Genomic DNA, 27,864 nt, shown 5'->3' on the forward strand with positions numbered 1-27,864 from the left:
TTTTGTTGGTGACAAATGGCATTAGATTTGTGTTTATCTGAAACCCAAATGGTATTGTTTCCACCTCTCAGTTCTTTGTTTGTGTAAACTACGGGGAATTTCAGGTTAATTCTTCCTCACAGTTCAACCAGAGTAGGATTATTCTGAATAAAATAATCAGCTAACTGTAAGATGGTGAACCAGCTGTCTATGGTTATGTTACACCCAGTCCCTGAGAACATAGAAGTAAGATGTTTCAGACATCTATTGGTTTTTTCTTAATGGCTCCACAGGCTGTTTCCAGATTGGTGGTGTAATGCATCCTAGCATGCAATACTTTTTAGCACATACTTATTTGGTTTGCAATGATTGTACTGCCTGAAGAATCAATTACCCCTGAAAGATTCTAGCTTTTCATCTATAGTGCAGTACTTTCCAAGTGAGTAAGCATTTTACCATTTTTCACAAAGAAAGTAAATATTTCACATAAAGGGGCTAACTTATCAACCTTCTTTATTTCCTTTTTGTGTACCTGTTGGCGAACCTGCAACAGTATAAGAGGAACCTAAATTGTTTTTTGGTTGTTACAAAACAACGTAACTAAATTCCCATTTCATAGTAGACCCATATGTCTTTGGTGTGTGTATGGTTGTCTTTTCTTGCCAGATGTAAATACATTCCAGCTTTTATTTCAGTTCAGTCTGTCAGATGAGTATCCCTTTCCCAGAATAACATCCCTGTACCTAAGATATCTTCTTGTTAGTGTACTCAACAATTTTAGAAACCAACTCGTTGTTGAAGAAGCATTCCCAACATTCCATTGGTGTATTCAGATTCTTCATGGCACTACGCACTCCTGGTAAAGTATTGACTGTGTTTTGTCATCAAGTGTAAACATTTTATGGTGGACACAATTTTGACCACGTAGAAGAGCTCTTCTGTAGAAAACATTCGTCAACATTACTGTTGCTATCACTAACACTGCAGTACAGTCCCCTTCTTGCTCTGTGTCAGTATTTTTGTCTCATGTTTCCACAGTTACCTTCTTCCCCATCATTGTAAAACACAAAAATCATAATGTGATTTATCGTCTCCGTCCAACAACCGAAATACAGTTTCCCTGTTATGTGCATTTTCTCAATTGTAGAACCTCTTCGAGATCATATTGGATCTGAAGATAAATAAATACTTATAGCAACAGCCATTACTAGCCAATATTAAAAACCTCCACCTGTTCAGATTCCGCCAATCCTTAGCCGTCACCAACATAGTCCTGCAAAACCATATCAACCACTGGACTCGCATTCAGGAGGACAATGGTTCAATCCCGCGTCCAGCCATCCTGATTTAGATTTTCCGTGATTTCCCTCAATCACTCCAGGCAAATGCCAGGATGATTCCTCTGAAAGGGCACGGCCGACTTCCTTCCCCATCCTTCTCTAATCCGATGAGACCGATGACCTTGCTGTCTGGTCTCCTTCCCCAAACAACCCAACCCATATCAACCAAGCCCAATCCTCCTTGCAGTACCTTCTCTCCATCTGCAAAATTCTCCTGCTATGTAATCCCAAATTCCTGGAACCCATAACACACATTGAAACTCTTGTCCTGCAGGAACTTGAGCAATATGCACAACACCACCTCAAAAAGCTCTCCATCCTGCTCGCTTCCTACTCCCACCTCAGAGTACCACTATCCACCACTTCTACAATAACCTCCAAACCTCCCCCACGCCCCCTCATAGCTGACAAAGCCTGTCTCGCAGACCTACTACACTTACCCCACCCTCCAAAACTCCCTCCCACCACCACACAGAACCCAGAACCTAAACAGACCCGTAACACAGTTATGAACCTTTCCTCCAGACTCCTTAGCCCCACAGAAACATCAGTCCTTTCCAAAGGCCTCACCATTTGCCCCACTCCCAAATTCAACCATGCAGGACTCGTTAAAGACCTTCTCTCCTTCTCCTGGTATCTACAGTGGAAACACTTTTTTGCCACCAACCCGACCAATCAGACTCAACCAAAGACCAATATTGAACCTTGCCTAACTCAGTTCACTCCTCCATCCAACTGTGATCCACCCCCACTGCCTCTAAACCACCCCCTGTTAACTTTCCAGACTTTCTTAACCTCAAACCTTGCCTCACCATCATTCTCCAAATCCCTCAATGTGCTAACTGACCTTACATCCGCAGAAAGAACCGCAGTCCACCATCTAAAACCTGATCCCGACCGTATAATCCTACCTACAGACAAAGGCTCCACCACCGTTGTTTTGAACTGCAAGGATTACGTGGCAGAAGGACTCTGTCAGCTGTCAGATACTTCCACCTACAAACCATGCCACAGTGATCTCATTCCAGCAATCCAACAGGATCTCCAGTCACTACTCAAATCCTTAGGCCCATCCCAGAACCTTTCCCCAGAGTCAATCTCTCTACTTACCCGTACCATTCCCCACACTCCCACCGTCTACATGCTTCCTAAAGTCCATAAACTCAAACCACCCAGGATGCGCCATTGTGGCCGGTTACTGTGCCCCCACTGAGAGAATCTCTGTTCTCCTAGACCAACACCTTCAACCTATTACCTAGAACCTATCCTCCTATATAAAAGATACCAACCATTTCCTCGACTGACTCTCCACAGTCCCTGTCCCTTTACCACATGGTGCCCTGCTCATCACTGTTGATACCACTTCCCTGTACACTAACATTCCTAATGCCCGTGGCCTTACTGCTATTGAACACTACCTTTCCAGACGCCGCATGAATTCCAAACCAACCATCTCCCTAGTCTCCATGACCAACTATATCCTCACCCACAATTACTTCTCCTTTGAAGGCATTACCTACAAACAAATCCACGGTACAGCTATGGGCACCCGCATGGCACCATCCTATGCTAACCTATTCATGGGCCATCTAAAGGAATCCTTCCTTAAAACCCAGAATCCTAAACCCCTCACCTGGTTCAGACTCATTGATGACATCTTTACTATCTGGACTGAATGTGAGGACACCTTATTCACATTCCTCCAGAACCTCAACAACTTCTCCCCCATTTGCTTCACCTGGTCCCACTCAACCCAACAAGCCACCTTCCTAGATGTTGGCCTCCACCTCATAGATGGCTGCATCAGTACCTCCGTCTATATCAAACCTACTAACCACCAGCAATACCTCCACTTTGACAGCTGCCACCCATTCCATACCAAGAAGTCCCTTCCGTACAGCCTAGCCACCCATGGTTGTCGCATCTGCAGTGACGAGCAGTCCCTCTCAAAATATACCGAGGGTGTCACTGAAGCCTTCACTGACTGTAATTATCCTCGCATCCTTGTAAAAAACAAAACTCCCGTGCCTTATCTTTCCAGTCTCCCACCATCTCCCTCCCAAAGACCCACAGTCCGGCCACAGAGGAGCATTCCCCTCGTAACTCAGTAACATCCGGGACTGGAGTAACTGAATTACGTTGTCCGCCAGGGTTTCGATTACCTGTCGTCGTGCCCTGAAATGAGAAATGTCCTGCCCACTATCCTTCCCACCCCTCCTACCGTGATATTCCGCCATCCACCAAACCTACACAATATACTCGTCCATTCTTACACAACCTCTGCTCCCAATCCCTTACCTCATGGCTCATACCCCTGTAATAGAACTAGATGTAAGACATCGTCGTACCACCACCACCACCACCACCACCTACTCCAGTCTGATCACTAACATCACCTATCCCATCAAAGGCAGGGCTACCTGTGAAACCAGTCATGTGATTTACAAGCTAAGCTGCAACCACTGTGCTGCATTCTATGTGAGCATGACGACCAACAAGCTGTCTGTCCACACGAATGGCCACCGACAAACTGTGGCCAAAAAAACAAGTGGACCACCCTGTTGCTGAACACGCTGCCAAATATGATATCCCTCACCTCTGCTTCACGGCCTGTGCCATATGGATCCTTCCCACCAACACCAGCCTTTCTGAATTGCGCAGGTGGGAACTTTCCCTGCAATACATCCTATGTTCCCATAACCCTCCTGGCCTCAACCTTCGTTAGTCACTGTCCTCACCCATCCAACCCCCTCCCTGTTCCCATTCCAGCACTACACAGCCGTCATTTCACCACCATACCCAGTCTTTTAATTTCTTTTTATTTCTCTCCTTTCCGCTACTTACTCCTCCCCCCTCTGCACCTTCTCTCCTGCCCTCCGTCTAAACTGTGACACTTCACTGTCTGACACTCCCACTGTACTGTCCCTCCCACTCCCCACCCCAGCCTCCTCTTTACCCCCACCCAGTCGCCACTCCCATCATGCACTGGTGCTGCTGCTTGCAATGTGGTTTCAGTTCTCTGAGACTGCAGATGTGTGTACAAATTGCCTTTGCGTGAGTGTGTGTGTGTGTGTGTACGTGCGTGTGTGTGTGTGTGTGTGTGTGTGTGTGTGTGTGTGTGTGTCTACTGCTGACAAAGGCCTTAATGGCCGAAAGCTATGATTGTGTGAATCTTTTTGTTGTGCCTATCACGACTCAGCATCTCCGCTATATGGTGAGTAGCAACTTTCTTCTCTGGTATTGTTACATTCCATCCTGGATTTTCCATTGTTTGATTCAATATTAAAAACTGCTCGTTTAAATAAAATATTTACCTTTAGTAAACGCAAAGGTCATTTGGCGTCTACTAGGCTCCAGTGATGCAGCCTCAGAAACAACCTCTTCTCTCCAACACTGTATTGCAAATAATGTGGTGTTCATGAGCAAAATATGTTTGCATTTAGAACTAAATTGGGAAGTGGGTGGCACCACAAGTCTTCCAGTATATCCATGGACCAATAGTGAATAAATAAAGTGTGCCTAGCATGTGTGAGATGTCGTGTGACCAGTCCAGGGTAAGACTACGTGACAGAATAAACTTTCTTGTCCTTCTTGATATAATTTTCCTTTATTGTATAAGCACAGGTAATTTGTTCAAATAAAAGAAGGAAAAAAGAGTGTAAAGTTATATAATTCAGAATGTCCGATGATTTCTTCAGTAGTTAAATATAGGGAATATAAAAACAGGCAACCTAATACTAAGTTTTCTGCAGAAAGTAAATTTTCCTGGGGCCATAAACAGAAGATAATTGTAGTTGCCTGGAGTATTTACTGGAAGTGATACAGTAATCATTGAGCTGCTTCTCAACATAACACCGAAACTGTGACACTTCTGTACTCTTGTCTCAAGAGTCTGTGATATGGGACTGAAACAGTACAAAACAGTCCCATACGTTTTGTCTGGTTGAAATGTTGACTGGACAGGAATTTGATCAGATGTAAGAAAGGATTTAAATTTGTGAGAGCAAGAGTGTAGTATTACAGGATTAATTGACTCGCAGCACTAGTGCAATGGGTGGATATGTCACAAACTACGAACTAAGCACTACAACAATCTAATGCTCTGCTTAAAAAATTTAAAATTTTTGAAACACAGGAGGAAATAGCATTAAATATTATCAACTCACAAACTTTTGTTTGCGTATTGTTGACACTATCAAATTTTCATTTGCAACGCACTTTATGAATCACTAGTTTCTCATTACCAAATAAAAGATCGACTTAGGTTGAGAATCATGTAATGGTTTTTGAAGGACAAGCTCTTCACCATTGAATGTTGGCTTCACTTAAAAAGCACCATAAATGCATGTATCCATACGTGTATGAGAACTTCTGTTGCAAACCTATTCAAATACAATAAAAGTTTGTGAGTTGATAGTATTTAATGCTATTTCCTCCTGTGTTTCAAAAATTGTCAATTTTTTAAGCAGAGCATTAGATTTTTGTAGTGCTTAGTTCGTAGTTTGTGACATATCCACCCATTGCACTAGTGCTGCGAGTCAAATGTCACATGATTGATCGGACGGGATTGATACTGTATTGAGTGCTTCTGCATATTGGGAACCCTCGAGCCAATTTGAATGAAGTTATTCTTTGCTAAGCTCTACACATTGCAATTCATTAAAATAAATTTGTACAAAACCTCAATAGTGAAAGCTTCATTGTAAATGTAAGAGGACCCCTATATTAATGTATTAAGTAGTGTTAAAATGTGTGTGTCAGCTTCAGTAGTTTAATCTGCGAGTATAAGATGACCTTGTATTTTTCGAATAACGAATTTAGGAAAAAACCTCAGCTTATAATCGGGTAAATACGGTATTACTGTGACGCCTTGCATTACTCACAAGTGCAGTCACATTTTGCAGTGAATGGCGATCTTTCGTCACTGTGGGAACTTACATTTTGGGTAGCTTGAAGGTAAGGGTATTGCCTTTAAAAGGCAGTGTTCTTTCTGTATTGGAGTCCCGTTGAAGCACATAGCATTGCTCTACCAGGAAATTCCAACCAAATCCTGTCTTCAGAGTTCAGAAAGATCGAAGAGAGGATCCAGATCATGAATATAAAACAAATACCTAGATCACTACTGTTAAGTTCCACAGCAAGCTTGAAAATGGCACACATGTCCGTGGCTATTCAACTTAACTGAATTAAAAAATTACAGAAGCTAGAGAGGTAACTGCCTTTTAAAATTTGTGTATCTGTTTGGTGTGGTTAAGTTGTTAAAGTTTCAGCAGCAGCTAGGCATTTTTCATTTGTTTCTGATACTATTTTTCATTTGTTGTTGATAGTGGTACTGTTTCTGCATTTATCCCATGTTGCTTTTCCTAGGACAATGCAAGGAGTGCAAGAATTTCAACTCAATGTTTGCCATCATATCTGGTTTGGGCCATGTGGCAGTATCACGATTAAGGATAACATGGGAAAAATTACCAACGAAATATCAACGACTATTTAGTGATTTGCAAGACCTGATGGATCCTTCACGTAACATGAGTAAATACCGGCAGCTCATCAGCAGCGAGCAATCTCAGCCACCTATTGTAAGTTTCCCACTTAGAAAAAAGTCATGTTGAATATCCATCTTGACTTCAGTGGTGGTTAATGTCTATTGTGACGTTTGGATGTTTTAATAAGTTCAGATAAGTTTATTTGTGAAGTTACTTACCTTAATTTGTCTGTTAGATCATAGTGTTACAATATGTTTAAGCTTCTTTATGTTACGAAAGTCTCTTATGGAAATAGCGCATGTTTTTTTCTTATAGAAATAGAGCATGGTGTATTTAAAAAAAAAAAAAAACCCCTACAAGTCCTATGTGTTTCAGTCCTTTTCTCTCCCAAACATAAATCATAGTTTTTTTTCCTTTACACCTACATCCACCACTGTTTGGATAATATTAGTCATGAATACAAGGAAGACATTACAAGAGTGGTGCATTTCAGAATTCTAATCTGCCAAGAACTTTCATAATTTTGAATAATTTTTGGTAGTAACTTCTGCTTTCAGGTTCTGATGCATATGTTTCTGAGTCCTTAAATCTCAGTATTTCCAGTTACAAATGTTTGCGTTTATTTTCTCACTTCTTTATTGGATTTGTTTATGTTCACTTGGCATGGTCCAGGTGCCTCTTTTTCAAGCCCCTGCTACACAATCACTGCTTTGTATTTTGTACAATCACTGCTTTGTATTTTGTGTCGTCAAAAAGTTTGTGAATGTTTTTCCTGATGTTTTGGCAGAAGTGCTGCCTTCTGGCATCCTAGTGTAGTGTCACACAATTGTTGACACTAGTGTTCATATTCCTGCTGCTGGTGCAATCATAGGTAATATCTAATTTAACTTCACTTTTTGTTGTGCCTATCTGCAACTCAGCATCTCCACTACATGGTGAGTGGCAACTTTCCTTCTCATAATATTGTTACATTCCATTCTGGATTTTCCATTGTTTGATTTTAACTTCACTTTGTGATGTGTATCACGAAATTGATGCATGTGAGTACTGTATTTTTGGCCCACTATTGTTTTAATATGTTTATTTTTTTCTCGGTGATTTGATTCTAGTTATTGTTCTTTTATTGTTTTATTTTATTTATTTAATAAGGTGCTAATGAGTAGAACTGCCAACTGATGTTAGTCTGCTGTGTATTATAGACTGACTGGTGTTACACTTGGCATGCAGACCAAAGATGTTCCAAGGACAAGCCCCACAATGCTGTTCAGATATTTACCCCTCCCCTCACCCCCCCCCCCCCCCCTCCTCCACCACCCACCCAACAAAAACATTTTTTTCCTGTTGCATGGGAAGAAGTTTGTAAGAAAGGAACACAAGCCTGCTAATTAGCTCCATTCTGTGTAACTCAGATGAAAAAAAATATATAACTATATTAGCAAAAAAAGGACGACATTAATGATGGTGATGAGAAAGAAATGATAATTACTTTTTTTTTAAGTTAACTTCCTGTTCTAAAAAACAATCATTGATGAGAAACAAACAATGTGTGTGTGTGTGTGTGTGTGTGTGTGTGTGTGTGTGTGTGAGAGAGAGAGAGAGAGAGAGAGAGAGAGAGAGAGAGAGAGAGACTGTAGTGTTGTGGACTTCAGCTTCTCAACATCTTTGACCCACACAGCAGGCACAACAGTGGCCAGTCAACAATACACAGTGGCAGTGGATGAAACCCAGTCTGCTGCAGTGCTCACTCAGGCCTCCCCCCCCCCCCCCCCCCCCTCCCCCGCCCTCTGAAAGAAAGGAAGGACTATAACCAGAATTAGATCATTGTGAAAGAAAAGAAATAAACATATTAAAATAATATTGCGCCAAAAATGTAGTATGTGTCAACCTTACAGTACATAGAAGTGTAGTTAAATTAGATGTTATCTGCCAGCAATGGGATTAGCAATTCTCATGTCAGTTGTGACACTAAAGTCTGTTAGTATTATGGCGTTAAAGACAATTCAGTTTTTGTTTTTGTGTAGGAAGGAGGGGGGGGGGGGGGGGGGGGCGGGGGGAGGTGGTTGCCAGGAGAACGATGATAAGGAAAACACCTTTTCCCTTGTAGAAAAAGCAAAAAATGTTGATTTTAACTTCTAAGAAGCAGAAGCAGACATTGAATAACGTTACTGTATGTGTGATTGTCAATAATTTTTTAATAAAATATGTGTACTCAGAAATAAGCTAAAGTTGAGATAATGATTGTATGGAACTTCATTGGGGTCAAAATGAATGTTAACACTCTGTTTCTGATTACAGATTCCATTTTATCCTGTTGTGAAGAAAGATCTGACATTTATTCATCTTGGGAATGATACCCGTGTAGAAGGCCTCGTGAACTTCGAAAAACTGAGAATGATTGCCAAAGAAGTCCGAACACTTGCCAACATGTGCTCATCACCTTATGATCTACTTACAATGTTGGAATTGGGTTAGTAGATATCCAGAAATTGTTCATTACATACAACTGTTCAAGATATATTTCAAAACTATTTGTACAGATTACATAAATTTTCTAAATTCCTGTGTAACTAATACAGTGTCATCGTATTTTATTAATAATGGACTACAATTTAATTAGAATTATTTTATAATACAATAGAGAAGGGATGCAATTGATTTAAAATTTTTCTGTTCTGCCTTTCAGAAAAGACAAGCATTAAAATTTTCTACTCTTTTTATTCACTGTATACGTATCTCTCAACTAACGTAATTTCGATATTTTTCTGACGTGTAGTTCTCAGTCTTTTGCAAACTGCGGCTTCTTATTATGAAAACCTGTTTTCCCAACTTTTTAATGTTTAGGTAATGTTTGTATGTTAGTAGATGATGATTTTTTATGGTTAAGTGTTGGTCTAGGATGTAAAATTGGATAATGTTTTAAAAAGTTTTAATACTTAAATGCATTAATTTGGATGTCACATGGATGTACAGTTTCAGAATGTTGAAATAGAAATAAGCTGAACAATTCATGAACACACAATTTTTTCTGGATGACTGCCAACTCCGGCAGCTGAGGCCAGAATGCCAGAGCTGACAGAGTTGGCGGTGGTGTGTGCGAGGTGTGCTTGCTTGTATAAATGAATGGTGTTTGTTTCTCTTCTTCTGACAAAGGTTGTGGCTGGAGGGTTGTGTGTAAGTGCCTTTTAGTTGTGCCTGTCTGCAACTTAGTGTGTTATCTTTACAGTAAGTAGCAATCTATCTTTATCACATTGTTGATATTGCTACCTAGAGGTTCCATTGTTTGCTTTTACATTTACAGGTGGCCAGCCTCCATCTAGTGCAATGGTAGCTTTAAATCAATTGACAACTGGTGCTGGGACAACCAATCAACAAGGGGCTGCAACTGTGAAGAGACGCAAAAAATCTACTGCCCAACCAAATCCGAAAAGGATGTTTGAAGAGGTAAGCGTAAGATGCATGTCCAGAGTGTGCACGTAGGCTCTGTAGGCCCCAAATTCAAACATTGTGTTTGTTTACTTTCCAACTAAAGTGGAGAGACACTTCATCACTGTACATTATGTGTTGTGCAAAAGTGTTAACCTGGTCAATAACATTTTGTAGCTAGTCAGAAAATGCCACATGTTTGTGTTTGTCATCATGACATAGAGCCTGTAACAGCTGTAACTTGTACGATTTTATAACCAACCAATGTCTCAAAACATGCCAAATTGTTATTGTGGAAAGTTGAAACTCCGGACTGGCATGAGGAGTTGGTTTTGTAGGACTACATTGGAACTTGGTTTGAATTTGTGCAACAGTTTTGTCGGAAACACAAGGGAAGCTAGGACACTTTCCTGTATGTACACATTTTGTGCCTACAAAATGTCGACACCATCTACGAATGCTCTATCTGTCCATAGGATCAGTTTGGTACCTCAGTGTTAAATGTCTTTGCACTGTAATCATGGACTTACACTTCACAAACTGAAGAACGCAAAATTATTTCTTCTGCAGATTAGCTATTTTGCAGCATGTGATGGTAACCAGGCAAACAGAAGACACCAACATCTAGTGGCAATGAATATAAATTGGAAAATGTATTCATTCCTCCAATAACCGAATGATGGTGGAGCGATCGATAGTTTTGACAACATAACACTTTGTAATACATATCCTTCAGAGGTCTCAGCACTTTCTGAAGGCCTCACCTTTAACTGTACAGCTAAGTTCAGCCAGACTAGGGTTGTAAAGGCCTTCTTTCATTTACTCGTTCTCTATAGTGGAAACATTTCTTAACCACATACCTCACTGACAATAGATAACCAAAACTGCACATAGAACCTCATTTAAAACCATTCCAACCTTCCACTACCTATGATCCTCCTCCCATTCTACCCAGTTATCGCCCGGTAACTTTCCAGGAATGCTTCACTTCTAAACTGGTCTCATCTTCGTCTCCGCCCTTTACGGACTCTGGATCTCACTGATTTGCTACCCCTGTCATTAGGAGATGATGCCTCAGCAGCAGTTTTACATTTTATTTGTGAAGGGGGCTTTTACCATTCTCTTTAAGGGAGGGCCACTTAACCTTATCAGTCCATTGAGGGGTTGGCAGAACACACTGTTGCCTCCTCTGTCCAGATTGGGCTGCAGCTGTCTGGGCTCAATGGTCCAACCGGTTCCTCACCCAACCTGCTCTTTTCCTCTCCTTCCCCCCTCTTGGATGATCTGTTAGACTTGTTAATCTTTTGTCTGTCCGTGCTCATGCCCTGTCCATGTTGCTAGTCTTTCCTAGGGAATTTCTGAGTGGAATACCTCTGGTAAGTGGCAGGGGCTGGGGGGTTGTCTGTCCCCTCATCGCACTCTGCTTTTGGGGGCTTCCAGCTACTCCCTAGATGGGACACCCTGCCTCGCTTTCTTCCTCTGTCTCCCTTTGTTCTTTTTGTCCCTAATTTTGCCTTCATTGACCTTTCGAAGACCTTGGCTTTTTTATTTAATTTTATTTATTCATTTATTTATTTATTTTTATTTTGCCCCCTGGGTTTTGCACGATAGGCTGTCTGTGATCTGTAGTCAAGTAGACCTGTCTGAGTGAGGAAAAAGGGACTGCTGACCCAGTAGTTTCATCCCTTTCATCATCCATCCATCCATCCATCCAACCAGTCATCTTCCTTTCCTAAATCACTCCCCAGTGTGTCCAATATCACTTCTGTACAAAACAAAGCACTCTGTAACCTGAAAAACAATCCAGACCTTATTAACTTTCCCACTGACAAAGGCTCCCCACAGTAGTTATGAAACTTAGTGACTGTGAGGCTGAGGGTCTCCGCCAACTTTGCGACACCTCTGCCTACAAACCTTGCAATCTGTACATTTGTCTGGCTCACTTTCATTAACAACATTTTCATTGTCTGGACTCATGGCATAAGCAACATTTGCTCTTCTTATACTAGAGTTAGCAGTAAATTATTATTGTAGAGAATAGAGTGAGAGAGTAAAATGCTGTGTTTTATGTAAAATCTCATCTATAAAAATCAACATGGATTCTGCAAATAGATCTAGCAAACTTAGCTCTCTCTGTCCGTCCATCAGATCCTTAGAGCTTTAGACAATGGCATTTAGGTTGATGCCAAGTCCCTTGACTTCAGGACTACAGGCAGGCATTTGGCATGGTCTCACACTGCTGTTTAGTGAAAAAAATATGAACTTACCAAGTGATCCAAATTTGCGACTGGATTCAAGATTTTCTTGTAGATACGACTCGACACGTTGCTATTAATGGAACAAAATTGACAATTGTAAAGGTAATTTCTGGAGTGCCCCAGGGAAGTGTGATACGATAGTTACCGTTTACGTTGTTTATGAATGGTGTTGTAGAAAGTGTCGGTGACATATAGAAGATTGAAGAATGGTGCAGTCTTTGGCAGTAGTCTGTGAACGTAAATAAATGTAATGTATTTCACATCTTCATAGTAAAAGAGATCCACTGCTGTACAATTACACTATTGATGACAAATTGCTGGAAACAGTATATCAGAAAAGTATCCAGAGCGTCATTGAGTGGAATTGCCACACTAAACAAATAGTAGGAAAAGCAGATAGCAGATTGCAATTCATACAAAGTATCATAAGGATATGTAACCCATCCATCAAAGAAGTAGCTTAGAAGGTGCTTGTTTGACTGATTCTTGAGCACTGTTCATCAGTCTGTGACCCTTGCCAGGTAAGATGAATAGATGAGATAAAGAAGAGCCAGCAAAGAGCGGGACATTTCGTCGCAGGATAATTTAGTTGGTGTGAGTGTGCTACAGAGATACTTAACAAACTCGAATGGCATGTGGTAGAAGAGAGGCATTGTACATAACGGAGAGGTTTCCTGTTGAAATTATGGAAAGCACTTTCCGGGAGGAGTCGGACACTTCCTCCCACATCATCTCGCGAAATGACCAAAATGCAAAATTTTCAGGCCTACCCACAATCATTCTTCCCAAGCTCTATTCACAAGTGGAATATGGAAGGTGGAATCAGTTAGTAGTACTAGAAGTACCCTCCACCACACACCATTAAGTGGCTTGCAGAGTGTAATGTAGATGTAGATAAAAATAATGAAAGTAGAATGCAGAAAAACGAAAATTAAAAATAAGCAAGAAAATGGATGAGCCAGAAGTAGAAAAGTAAAGATGCAGAACGGAGTTCTGGAAAAGGATGAAATATTCTGCAAGTTTTGTGCATTTTGATTGAAGGTTCTTTTTCACTTTTTATACATTTGTCGTACTTTGTATATCCTATTTTTATGATCAACTGTAGATGAAATTTCAGCTTCTAAACATTTCAATTTCATGATCATTTTATTTTGTCACAAATATTTACCAGCCAGTTGCCACAGCAGTGATCTGTACTGATAGTGTTATGTTTTTAGCGTTGGATTTTGAAATAATCTAAACTTGAATGGGGGCTGCACGTGCATGGTAGCTTCTATTGAAAATTATAATTGAGGCCGACTACAGAACAATTCTCCTGTTGCCAACGTACATTTTGCATATGTACTGTAAAGATAAAATAAATTAGGGGTTATGTGCAGGTATATAGACAGCTGCTGTTCTGCAATTCTGTTTGCGATTGGACCAGGAAAGGAAATAACTAGTAGTGGTATGTGGTACCATCCATGCACTGTATGCAAGCTGGTGGAATGTGTACATAGATGTAGAAATGTGTTGACATGGCGCTTCAGAACATGGGCTGTAGTACAAGGAGCTACCCAAAAGTTCCCGGAATGGATGTGATGTTGGTGGAATCTAGCTAGTATGATGAAACATAAGCAGGTAGTGCCTCATTCATCCTTTGGAGTTAGGGCACAAGTGGCTGTGTGCTTGGTGGTCACACACAGTTTTTATGTGTATTCTCCCATTCTTGGGTGTTGCATGTCTTGTGAAATGGACAATGGGGGGGGGGGGCTGGAAACAACCTGTGTGTGTAAACTTTGGTTTCAGATGCAGAAAGATCACTACATAAACACATGGCATGTTGAAGCATGCTTTTGGGGAAGGTCACAGTCAAACATATGACTGTTTTAAACATTTTTAGGAGTGTAGAACATTGTTCGATGATGATCCCCATTCAGAACAGCCATCAAATGGCATTACACCTGAAAATGTTACTGCAATTTGGAATATGGTGCTGGAAGATCGTAGGCAGACAATAGAGGATGTGTGCAATGTTGGGCTTTCGTAAGGGATGTGCCTGAAGATTTTGTCCGATGAAAGTGACACATGGGTGATCGGTTCCTCCACCATGACAATTCGAGGTCACACCCTGCATTGTTTAGCCTGGAATTTGTCACTGAAAAGAAAATGATAGTTGTTCCTCATCCATGACATTCACCCAATCTGGTGACAGGTGACAGTATTTTATTTCCCAGAATGAAACTCCAGTTACATAGCTGAAGATTTCACACAGTTTAGAAGCTTCAAACAGAATCACAAATGGTACAAAACAGGCTCCTGAAAAATGTATTGCAAGGAGCTTTCAGTTCCTGGAAAAACTGCTGGGGGTGATGCATACACCCCCAAGGGAATTTTTGTGAAGGTGAAGGTGATGGTGGTAAATAAGATCCAGGTAAAGTATCATTTTATTTATTGATGTATTCTGGGAACTTTTGTGTTTTACCTTGTACAGACAGTGGTGAAGGTAAAACCATTCACCATATAGCAGAGTATTGAATCGTGGATAGACTCATAAACAAGGACTTCAACACTGAAACTCTTGAGTTCTTTCTGAAAGGGAACATTAGCTCGTAAATTGAGCTACTGCTGTCAAATTCATGTTTATGTGCGTATCCACCACTTACACATCCACTGAATGCTGAGTTTTCTCTAGTCAGTGTATTGTTTTTAGTTTATAGTCAGAGTTAGGTAGTTAATCTTCAACTTTTATCGTAATATTTCCTGCTATTAGGGTCAATAAAGAAACTAAACAAAAAAACAGGAAGTAATTAAAAATTAGGGAATGTGCTACAGAAGAGAGAATTCATTCAGAAATATAGGTTGTGAAGTCAGCAAGCTCAACAATAAATTGAAAAATTTTAGTATTTGTCAAGCAATGTTTTTTGGTTTACGTGACAACACTACCTGTAATTTGTGTGGCTACCATCAGTAAGAGTAGCTTGTTGAAAAAAAATGTTGTTGTTGCCTTCAACTGTTAAAATTATTTTTTTTATCAACCCCACACTTGCAATTTTGCCCTTTTGCATTTGGCTAAATGACAGTAATGTGTTCAAAAAAATTTACGACTGTGAACCGTACCCAGAAAAAGATAATCACAAGTTCCTTGTGTTCAGCAATGGAATATGGCTACTGCTGTGCCAAACCGTTTTTTTTAAATCTCATTAATTAGTGAATGTCTGTAGAATTTAACAAATCATTTATCCAAAGACTTCAAATTTATGCCAAATGGTAAGGCTTAAGACAGAAATGTAACAGTGGTTTAAGCATGCAGGAATGGTGCTCTTGCCACCTTTTTTTAAGTTCTAGAACTTACTCATAAGTGGTTGAAAAACATATCATCAGTTTGATTGCAATATCTGAGACTACTGTTTGCTTGTGTACTGGGTATAAGGCAATGGTAAAAATGTATTCAGTAGCACATTTCCACATGTGATTAGTCACAAGTGAGAGTTTTGCAGACTCAGTCAGTGATTTTAACCCTTTATTTGCCAATGTTGGTCTCAAGCAACATCAAAATTGGACACTGTTTTTTGCAATGTGTTTAAAGTTTCATCCTCGAATGGGTAATGGTGCTTGCAGGCAACATTTAGTGTCTCATACACAGTGATATTCTGTCAACCTCTGGTGAAAAGTGTATGAATAGTGTGCATCTTTAGCAGACATCTTGCAAAGTTATATAAGCATCAGTTACCATTGTAGCAGTTTGATTCGTTTTTGCGGCACTGTTTTTATTGTGCAATGAAAATTGCTTATAAACGCAATGATGAAGTCTCAGTCATGAGTTCTTATACAAATTATTACTCAGAACTTTTCAAATGACTTAACTTTTCTTGGAAGAAAAAGTCTGACTTCGAGTATTGGATGGACATCAAGACCAGAAGAAGATATAAACAGCAGCTCCTGTACCTGTGAGTACATGATATGACAGTTTTGCTCACTGGCCAGAGTATGGGGCAAAAGCGGAGATGTAGACTTTATGCTCAGAGAGAGTCTGCTGTAAAATGCAGGAAATGTGAAACTTTTCTGTGCTTGGTGCAGAAAGGAATTGTTTTAACACATTTCACATGCCGTAGTGAAAAATGCAATCATTTTATCAGCCACAGGAACAACATTGTTGTACTTTTATTTTAGCCCCCATGCACCTTTTGTGGGTAATGACACATGTAGGTAATATACTGTACTTTGAAACAGTGCCAACAAAAAGACAAAATATCTGTTCAGTATTTACCTTCAGGAGGCAAAAGAAGATAAATATTGGCCAGTTATTCCATCTCCTTGCAATTTTACAGTTTTCTCATGTCAATTTTCCTTTTTTTTGTAAATACAGTTGAATTTGATTTATATGTAACTCTGTTCTGTGTAATTCTTATTTATAAGTAAAGTTTTGTCACTCTCAGCAGAAAATAATTTAAAAATGTGTTAATTAAACCTTATATATGCGCATAAAAACAGTTAATTAAACCTTATTTATACATAATGCATATTTATGCACTCCACTGTTATACACAACAAATTCTGGTGAAATAAATTGAGTTTTGCATACTCGTAATGGGCATTAACATTTGAAACGAAGCCCTTTCTGGTTTTCCTTAACTTTGTTGACATATGCAAGTACAGCGAGTGGGAGGTGCCGCGGAGACAAGGGACAGAGACATGGTTAACCAGAGAGGGCAGCATGGAAACAAAGACACTCTTGAACTGTTTTTTCCAGTGTGAGCATTTCTTTCGTGGTAATAACTCGGAAGTTAAAAGTTTTATGCTGACATTTATTGTTGAACAGTGATTCTTTCATTTTTCACACTAGATCAGAAAGTGAAATTCATATGAGAGGTGGATGCTAATCGACACAAAACAACATGGGAAATTGCTTCAGACATAGGAATTGCCTATGTCACACTATGTACTATCAGTCAAAGAAATAGTATTTTAATTATGTTTTTAAAACTGGGTGAAAAGCAACAAAACAAAGCTGTTAGCAAGAAGGGAGATATGTAGATTTGGAAAAGGGACTTTTTAAATGCTTCCGGCAAAAACAGATTGCACCTCTACTGATCAGTGGTGACATGCTGAAAGCAAAGGTGATAGATTTATCTAGAGGCATGAACATCACTGCTGATTTTGAGACTTTATCAGGATGGTTACAAGGATTTAAAGACATTCACGGAATCGCAGGGAGAACAGTTTCCAGCGAATCAGAAGCTGTGGACATCATCACGGTGCAATAGTACCGTATGTCTTAAGGGATTATCAACCTCAAAACACCTACAACTGTTATGAGATTGGTCTCTTCTTTAGCCTCTTCCTAGTAAAACATTAGCTGAAAATGGTGACTCATGCCATGGGTGGAAAGTTCTTTTTGCCCCCGAATGCAGATGTTTCTGACACTTTCTTCAGTTGCGACAGGAAAATCTAAGAATCCAAGATGTAAAGACAGAACCTACAGAATACAAATACAATGAAAATTCTTGGATGACTATGATTTTAATGGAACAGTGGTTAAAAAAATTGGTCATTAGAATGAAAAAGGGAAATTAAAATATCTCCAGTAACTTACTAAAAGCCAAGGAACTTATTTTTGCAGCCTGGCAGCTGTCATGCTCAAAAATCGGCAGCTGTTTCCAGAAAGCTGGTGCCTTACCAGAAGACATGACCGATGATGATGATGATGATGATGATGATGATGAAGTTGTGTCTGGTAATGAGCTAGCTGTAATGAGCTAGCTGTACTGGAGGGTGCATATTTTGACAATTTTGTATATTTTGATGGTAATCTTGACGTGCGTGTGAACTACAGGGTGAGGAGATTATTGCCGACATGTGCCAGCAATGCCATGATGATTAAGTATGTGGACCAGCTTCAAATGACAGTGATGGAGATGGGGTTGGTGGTGATGACCTGAATCTTGAAACACCTGAAGTGAATGAAGTGTTAAGTGCAACCAGTGTTTGCAAATGTTATATCAGTGCAAGAAGTTGTTGTGAAAAGCTCTGAATAGCTCTGAATTCATTAATAAGTTTGCAAAATGAGGTGCATACTCTCAATGCACTAAAAGCTAAACAAGCCAAATTATCTGGTTTTTTTTTTTTGTGAAAAATTATGTTATTACTGTTTTATCTGACTTCTAAAGAATTCTGAGTAATCTTTTCTCTTTGTCTTGATATATGTGTAAAGCAGATTCAACTGTTATTTAAAACTGCACACCAGTGCTGTGAGTTAACGACGCATTATTATTGGATTCAGAAGAATATTGTGCTGTATTGGTTACTGAGAATGTGTCATTAGGTACATAAGAGTTGGTGCTCTACTGTTATACAGTATATTGTCACACTTGACTGTGAGGTATAAAATTTCAGGCTCAAATGGTACGCCGTGTAAAAGCGTACCTGAATAACATGCGAGTAATCACGGATGAAGAGCGTCTGCACGCATTATCGATGGAATGTGAGCCATCGGGTAGTGCACCAAACTCTGTCCCCGTTCGCAAGAGGCACCCATCGCCGACCCTGTCCACAACCAGCAGTACTAGCAGCACCAGTGAAGGAAAGAAGAGTGGATTGCCTCCAGGCACAAAATTTGGTAAGTTGTAAGAATTTAAGCTTCAGTGGGAACAAGAATGAAACTATTTCAGCTACACAGAAATAATTAATGCAAGACAAGCCTGTATAGAATTTTGTCCATTCATGTTGACAGTAAGTTTATATTTTGTTCAAGAGGTTTTTTTTTTTCAGGTTTCAGTTTTATCAGCCGATATGACCTGGCTCCAGTGATCCTCAAGTTCCATATGTGTGAACAGCTTTACAGATACATTGAATGAAAACATTTTGCCCTGCTACTGACTGGATTCATATATCCCTGTATTTTGCTCTCATTACTATGCAGTTTTGGCTGTGAAGTGATTTTCAAATGATTGTGTAGTATAACTCAAGGTGGATACATTTGGATTAGAGTCCAAGCGCTCATCAAATCACACAATGCTAAGCCATCAGGAGATTGGCACATTTAAAGACAGAACACCAACTGTATCTGGAACAGTAGTGATGTAGCATATCACGTCACTACTGTAATCCAAGTACATTCATTCTGAGTGTTTATAATATAAGGTCATTTGAAAATGGCTTTACAGCCGAAATTGCACAACGAAATAAAGGGATATCTTAATCCAGTGGCAGCATGTGTGCTGTTTTTTGTTGTTGTTACGAACACTATTGCAATTACCGAAAAGGACAATTATATCACTAGAGTTACAAAAAAAACTTCTCTTTGCAGTTATCTGATTGTAAATTAAATTCAGATTGAATATGCGGTTGGGAAAGGGTAATGAGATAGGGGCAATGGTAATTGGGCTGAGGTGTAGTCATACAGCAATTAAATTATAGTTGGGTTAAAATTACTTGTTAGTGGACACTTCACGCCTTGAAATTTAGTTCTTCCAGTCAGAACTTGGAATGCTACGATTGAACTGTCTGTCATTGCCAGTGCACCACAACAAAGTGTCAGTTCACTTGCAGTTTTTGAGTAGTGTGACATATATGTGTGATCCATTATTGGAAACTGCCTTCAGCTTTTTAACTGTTGCTGGCTGCAGCATTGTGCAACGAACAACTGATGTGGCAATACTGTTGTACCGTGTGACAAACATCAAATAACAAGTAGTTTTAATCAGAGTGTAGAACACCTATTTATGCAAAATGAAAACAGTCACAACTTTGAGCCCAGATTGCATAATTCAATAATTTAGTTGTGAAGTGTTTTAGTGTTGTAATGCACATCACTTTTGCAACTTCTTTCTTGTCATATGCCAGAGTTGCACTTTCCAGGTGCTGCTTCGCCACAAGCCGTGCGGAAAATGTTAGCGCTGAGCGAACCGAAGACTCGGCCACACCAGCCCCGCCACCCTGGGGGCCCGGCGGTACCTCCCCCTCTGACAGCACTGTCGCCTTCTCCATCCCCAGGTGCTCACCGCAGGGCGGGATCTGCAGCCAGTGGTTCGTGCAGTGTTCCATCGTCACGGACGTTACACGAGAGGTCGCACTCTGACACACCTGCCCTTCCGCCACCAGTTGATCTCAGTGCTGAAAGCAGCAGTGTTACGTCCCTAAGCAACATGCCCCTTCGTAAGACTCTTACATCGGGTAAGCATGAGATGGAGGATGTACAGCAGTATCATTTACTGGAAGGTTGACAGGGGTGATGCGGAACCTTATAGTGCTTTTACTCTATGAGTTGGCTCATAGAAATGGCAGTTGCATTCCTCTGTAAAACCATCATCTTTTCAGTGTTCAGAGTGTGTGTGCACTACTGACACCTCTCTTTGTGCCTCGATTAAAGACAAACACTCACAGCAAGTACAGCTGCACTCGAACGAGTGTAGTACACTTTCAGAGTTGTTCTTGACTTAACAGTATTTCCATTGCCTGGAAGTAAAATTGGAGATTTAGACTCTCATTATATATGTTGAAAGCTTTATGTTGGCAAAGATATTAGTTGTAGTAATAAGTATCACAGACACTTATAACTTACTTTTAAAAATTGTGTTGCCCAACATTCTCATTATCACTTCTGATATGAGATAAAATATTTTATATTTTAATATGCAATTTTTGCAAGTATTGAATTCAATTAAGCAGCAGTGAACATGTCTAAAGAAAGAAGAAAACTCCAAAATGAAACTGCAATCAAGAAAACTTCTGTTTACTTGGTGACTGCAGAAAAGATAGGAAGAAAAATGTTACTCAGACACTAGATTTTTAAATCAACAGATCCATCTAGCAGCCGAGAGGGTGTTGCTGGAGCAAACAGAGGGATAATCAGTAAAGTGAAGTTTTTCAGAATATTTCGTCAAGGGAAGCACAATATGATAGACCTAGAGTGATATTGAAAATGATACACAGAACAAGTTTTTGTGGAGCTGTATATTTATAATGCAATCAATTTAGTGTTCTGTGGATCCATTTTAACCCCTTCTGTGTATATTTGCAAAGCATATCAGATTCATGAAAACATGCACTCCAGGAAAGATGGGAGGTACATTCATTGACATGGTAACTATAATATTCAGCTGAATGTATCTGCATGCAGCTGTATCAGAGTAAATAAATATGTTCACCTTGAATGAGGTGAAGAAGTGTTACGTTGAAGTGTAGTTATCTACACACTGTAATTTTGCAATTATCAAGTCATAAAATGTGTCGTGTGTCATTGTTGGAGTGCATGTTTCTATGAAACTTGTGCCCAGCTTAAGAGCAAAAGGAGTTGTGTCAAGGAACAAATTACCCATTAGGAGGGATCCACAGAAACAAAAATGCATTGTACAATGGAATGAAACACACCCATTTGTTATTGAAGGCAGCTTTTCCCTATGTACTTTATGCTTATGCAGTTTAGGAGATGGTCAGTTGATAGCTGTGGATAAAACTGCAATAACAGTGAAATGCAATTTGTAGGTACTATATTAAAACTTTACAGGTTAGAAGGGCAGAGAAATGGTTTGACAGATGGGGAGTGGGGCAAGGGGAGGGTAGGTAGAAACTAAAAGTATCGAGGTGAGAAGAAAGTGGGCAACAACAGAAAAGAAGCAAACAATAAAAAGAGTGTATGAAATTTGAAAGAGAGGAAAAAGAGGTCATAGAAATAAATTTGAAGGAAATGAAAATTGGCAGAAATGAGAGTTCGCTGATTGTTTAGTGAAATGTGAGGTAGACAACTATAGGAGCAATTAGTGTTGCCATTGACCAGGTTCCATCAATTTCATTTTATATGACTACATCTATCTCATCATTAGGAGTATTTTTCCCTTTATTTGTTAAAGAATTTTACATATGTTACCCATTCAGCTATTTTCTGTGTGATAATACCTGGACAGATAACCAGTTGTAATGTATTTTTTTAATCTTCAAAACATAATGCTGCTGGGTTCACATTACTTCATGCACTTTTATACTTGAGTTCTTCAGTGAGACAATAATTTTCAGTTGTGATTGCTCTTACCTATTAGACCTGTCTTTATTGCTAAGCTAAAAATTTCCAAATTTTGACTGGTCATATTTTGCATTGTATATTCTTGAAGCATACCTCAGTGGCTAGTTTTGAAAGGAATCTCACATATGAGAAGCTCATATGAACTTATTATTCGTCACACTAGAAACTGTAAAAAGATATGTGGAAGTGTTCCATGAACCTGCTGACATTCTGTTAACAACTTCTGAACAGATTCATGTAGTGTGACAGATCGGAGCTTTCAAAAGAACACACTGAGTTTGATGTGGAAAATATATGAAACAAAATTCATCTGGCTAAATTTTTTTATCCAGTCGCAAAGATTTATAGGAGGTAAAGTAAGTCGGAATGATTTTAGAAAGCAAGGAAACGACAACCTAAATTTTCAGTGTCCCATTTTGGATTGGAAGGCAGATGTTATGGTTTGGAAGGAAAATGTTTACTACATTTGATGATAATTACTTCCTTTATAGTATGACTGTTCATTGTTCTTTGTTGCACTACTTGTGGAATTTTTAACCTGGTGCCTGGAAATTTCAAAACTAATTTTCATATACTTCTTTTCATGCCTCCATCTGCAAACAGTTAATTCCTTGTATTTCCTAATCCTGAAAATTAATTAGGCAGCCTTAACATTTCTGCCATTGCAGTCTGAAACTATGAAATACAAACTGTTGCTTTGCGGACCCGTATGCAGTGCAGTTATTTTGACTGTATGCAATGTTCAAGCACATAGGTTGGGGCTTATTACTAGACTGCATGCCTGTTGCATTTCATGGAAATTTGCACGACTGCTTCTAACTCTTTAAGTACTGTAAAAGGCATGTGTGTCAGTCTGCATGCATCTCGTGTTTATTATTAGCAGGTATTAGTATTGTGATGTGTGATGTTCAGAGAAAAGTTTTTGGGGAAGAAAAATATATACGTAAGCAGTTTCATTGATTACTGAGATAAAAACAGAATTTTTTAAAGCCTGTGTAGCAGGTATGTATCATAAAAATTTAGTAATATCACTCATTTGTAGAAATAAATGCTACATAAAATCGTTTAGTGGTTCTAAGGCTACCAATTGGTTCCTTGTTGACCAGTCTGGTGTGGGAGTTGAAGATAGCAAAATGAAAGGTGAAGTTTTAAATCGTTCACACAGGAGAATCGAGCAAACAAAGTCATTTGACCGTTGGACAAACTCCCGTACGGGCATCATTCTAGTAATATCCCTGGCATAGAGAAGCAGCTGAAAGATTTGAAAGCAAATAAATCAGCAGGTCCGGTTAGAATCCCAGTTCAGTTTTACAAAGAGTACTCTGATATTGGCCCCTTACCCAGCCTGCATTTATCGTAAATCTCTCGCACATCACAAAGTACTGAGCGACTGGAAAGAAATGCAGGTGACTGCAGTATATAAGAGGGGTAAAAGAATGGACCGTCAAACTTACAGACCAATATCCCTAACTTTGGTTTGCTGCAGAATCCTTGAACATATTCTAATTTTGAATATATTAAACTTTCTTGAGACTGAGAAGCTTATTTCCGTGAATTAGTGTGGTATTAGAAAACATCACTCACACAAACCTCAGCTTGCACTTGTCTCACGTGGTGTATTCCAAACAATGGGTGAAGGGCAACAGGCAGACTCCATATTTCTAGATTTCCAGAAAGCATTTGACATGGTGCCACATTGCAGGCTGTGAATGAAGGTATAAGCATGTGGAATAAGTTCAAAGATATGCGAGTGGCTTGAAGACCTCTTAAGTAATTGAACTCGGTATGTTGTCCTCAACAGCAAGTGTTCATCAGAGTCAGGAGTGCCCAGGCAAGTGTGTTAGGATCGCTGTTGTTATCTATATACACAAATGATTTGGTGTATAGGACGGGCAGTAATCTATGGATGTTTGCTGATGATGCTGAGGTATACGGATGGGTGTCGAAGTTGAGTGACTGTAGGAAGAAACAAGACTTGGACAAAATTTCTAGTTGATGTGAAGAGTGGCAGCTTGGTCTAAATGTGGAAAAATGTAAGTCAATACAGATGAGTAGGAAGGCTAAATCTGTAATGTTTGGTGCAGTATTACTAGTATCCAGTGTCACACAGGCATGTCATTTAAATATCAGTGCATAATGTTCCAAAGCAACATGATATGGAATGAGTATGTGAGAACTGTTGTAGGGTAGGGGAAGGGTTTATTGGGAGAATTTTCAGGAAAGAGTGGTTCACCTTTAAAGGAGACTGCGTATAGGACACAGATGCAACCTATTCTTGAGTACTGCCGAAGTTTTTAGGATGTGTACCTGGTCAGACTGAAGGAAGATATCTAAGCAATTCAGAGGTGGGCTGCTAGATTTGTTACTGGTGGATTCAAACAACATGTAAGTGTTACAGAGATGCTTTGAAAACTCTATGGGAATCCATATAGAGAAGATGACATTCTTTTCGAGAAGCACTATTGAGAAAATTTTGAGAACTGTCATTTGAAGCTGACTGCCAAACAATTCTGTTGCTTCCAACATACGTTGCACTTAAATAACATGAAGATAAGATACAAGAAATAGCTCTCATATGGAGGCATATAGATAATCATTTTTCCCTCGCTGTTTGCGAGTGGAAAAGGAAAGGAAATGACTAATAGTAATACAGGGTACGCTCCGCCACACACCGAACACTGGCTTGCTGAGTATCTATGTACATTTAGAACAACTTTCATTTTATTTTATAAGCCAGACTCATTGCATTTCCCACCACCATTCGACAGCCTTTGTTTGTGCTTGCTTATAATCAACACAACAATTGATTTATAACACCAGTTGGCCCAAATTCTCGTTTTTGATGGTGTTATTATTAGGAAAAAAATTTGTTCTGGTATGCGGCAAGTTTTTCATTATATGTGACAATACAGATCAGTAGCTTACAGCATTCATTTTTGATATGCACCTATTTATATTCTCAAACAGCTTAGTGAAGACTTGCTCTCTCCACCTTTTTTTAGGAGAAGTGTTATTAGATAAAATTAACTGCTTGAATCCAGGTTTGACTATTCCACACACACACACACACACACACACACACACACACACACATTTTTTGACAAAGAGCAGTTTTTACTACCTACTGAGCTTTATTTCTGTTGCCAGACACTCAGATACAGTTTTATCATAAAGAAGTTTTTGTTTCTTGTTGCAATTCTTTGAACCAATAACAGACTATCAAAAACTGGCAGGGGACCCTAGAAGTAAATTCAATATCTTGAGTCACTAATTCCTGCTTAAACCCCTTCAAAATCATATATAACCATCTCATGAAAAAGTTCCTGTTTCAACTCCATGAATTGTGATGACTTAAAATGTCACATGAGCATGGATGGCCATGTAGCAGCTGTACACTTACACAAAGGACTGCTATCAAAGATTGTTTGAAGACAGACTCTACCTTTTAGTTTCCTTATTTATGCTGCTCAGCAGAAACAAGCTGCTTTCAGCACTTGTTTAACAGATCATGCCATGTGGACTTCAACCCCCAACGTCATCTCATATATTCAGTGTACAAAAGGAATGCCTTTTCAGCATACCCTCCAATGCTGCCACTGTCAGCCATGCCTCGCCCTTGTCATACCTCTTTGTTTTCCACTCACTTCTTTTTGCTCCTCCATTGCAATTGCATTTTTCTTTGATGGATACAAATTTCTCTATAATTCTCTTGCTCTTTACCATCTTGAGGCATTTTCTCTCTCTCTCTCTCTCTCTCTCTCTCTCTCTCTCTCTCTCTCTCTCTCTGTGTGTGTGTGTGTGTGTGTGTGTGTGTGTGTGTGTGTGTGTTTCCCCGTTTCTGTATTATGTCACCATTTTGACACATCATTGGGAAATGTTCTTTTATTTCCCTCCACTTCCTCCCTCTCCTTGAAAACTTTCCATCATTTCTCTCTCCTGACTTTACAAACACTCAGGCCAGTTATTCCTCTGTTAGCAAAAATGTGTGTGTGTGTGTGTGTGTGTGTGTGTGTGTGTGAGAGAGAGAGAGAGACAGAGAGAGAGACACGGGGAGGGAGGTTTTACAAGTGCCTGAAATTATGTTTATGATGGGCAAATGTGGGTGTTCAGATCATTAGGCATGGAAGCTAACTGCATTGACAATGTGAAAGAGAAATACTTATAAATCTTTCAAAAAAGGGCAAGGTTGCTTTTTGATTTATAAGGGCAAAAAGTTTTGATGTGGAAGGTGATAAAGAATTGCCACATTTCATATCAATAATAGTTTGTATCTTGTGTGTTGTTTAAATGACCGATTCAGTTTGCTGTCACTGAAGGAGCATCGGGGATTTACATGTGAAACTGTCTTTGGTATGGACGTATATGATAATCAACATCTTGGCTGCCTGTGCTTTCCATAATAATTTGCAACTAAGAATCTGTTTGCTTTTACTGCTTTGTCATCATTAGCCTACACTGGAGTGTATTGCAGAATTATGGTGGTGTGTCATGCATCCTGCCACCCTCCCAAAGATGATGACTGATGTTGCCTCAGATCTTCATCGTAGGATGTTGTGGCATTTTAGTATATTACGACTTTCTTTTGTTGCATGTCATCCATCGTAGGTCATTCCCACAAGAGAAAGGCCATTAGTTGTCATGATAATGTTGTCATCTTATAGAGATACTAAAAACTTACTTCAGTTCTGTTTTTAGTATCATGTGGCAAAGAATTTCGTAAAGTTACTGAACAAATGTACAGAAGTGATATGTTTGCAAGTCACCTGAGAGACTGTGACAGATGTATGGTAAAAAATTAGTTTGATGCTGCTTTAATAGAAAATAAATGCCAAAAGACATTTATGCCACTGTTACATCTGTAATACACAGCTCTTTAGTTTGGTAAACAGTAGAGTTCAAGTGCCACTATCAGAAAATAAATGTAGACTACTTTCCAGACTTCACTGTAAATGCAGCAGGAAAGCTTCAACTTTCCAAGAGTCAGTGCCATCTGCAGTAAATGACGGAGCAGTTGCTTACTGGAGAGGGATGTTTAAAAGGAAGACATAACAGCCAATTATGAACTAAAAGACAGTCTTGGTGAAAAGATCTTTTAAACAACAGAATCATTTGAAAATACAAATTAAAAAAGGAAAGAAAAATTGCTGGCAGGAAGGGGGACAACATGGTACACAGTGTTGGGAATAAAAGGGAAGAATAGAAAAGACGTGTTGTCCTTATGTCTGTTATAATTACCTTGCTTTGAGCAGCTCAGAACACAGATGCACACACAGAAAAAATTATTATAAATGTATTGTGTTGACCATGGAATATTATAACTGTATAGGTAATGTATCACAAGGAAGGAGAGGGAGGGAGAGTCAGATATTTAATATTTA

General features: G+C 39.4%; 1 protein-coding gene across 2 annotated transcripts in view; it reads left to right on the forward strand.

Annotated features, from left to right (window-relative positions):
- Window positions 1-27,864, forward strand: part of LOC124618497 (rap guanine nucleotide exchange factor 2-like) — a 423,194-nt gene that overhangs the window by 354,322 nt on the left and 41,008 nt on the right. For both annotated transcript variants that reach the window (XM_047145353.1, XM_047145354.1), the window contains 5 exons: window positions 6,687-6,898; window positions 9,101-9,272; window positions 10,104-10,246; window positions 18,862-19,084; window positions 20,326-20,640. In XM_047145353.1, the coding sequence (XP_047001309.1) occupies window positions 6,687-6,898; window positions 9,101-9,272; window positions 10,104-10,246; window positions 18,862-19,084; window positions 20,326-20,640 (1,065 nt within the window). The remainder of the gene's footprint in view (window positions 1-6,686; window positions 6,899-9,100; window positions 9,273-10,103; window positions 10,247-18,861; window positions 19,085-20,325; window positions 20,641-27,864) is intronic.

Source organism: Schistocerca americana, chromosome 1 (assembly GCF_021461395.2).
Source record: "Schistocerca americana isolate TAMUIC-IGC-003095 chromosome 1, iqSchAmer2.1, whole genome shotgun sequence".
NCBI classification, from domain to species: Eukaryota; Metazoa; Arthropoda; class Insecta; order Orthoptera; family Acrididae; genus Schistocerca; species Schistocerca americana.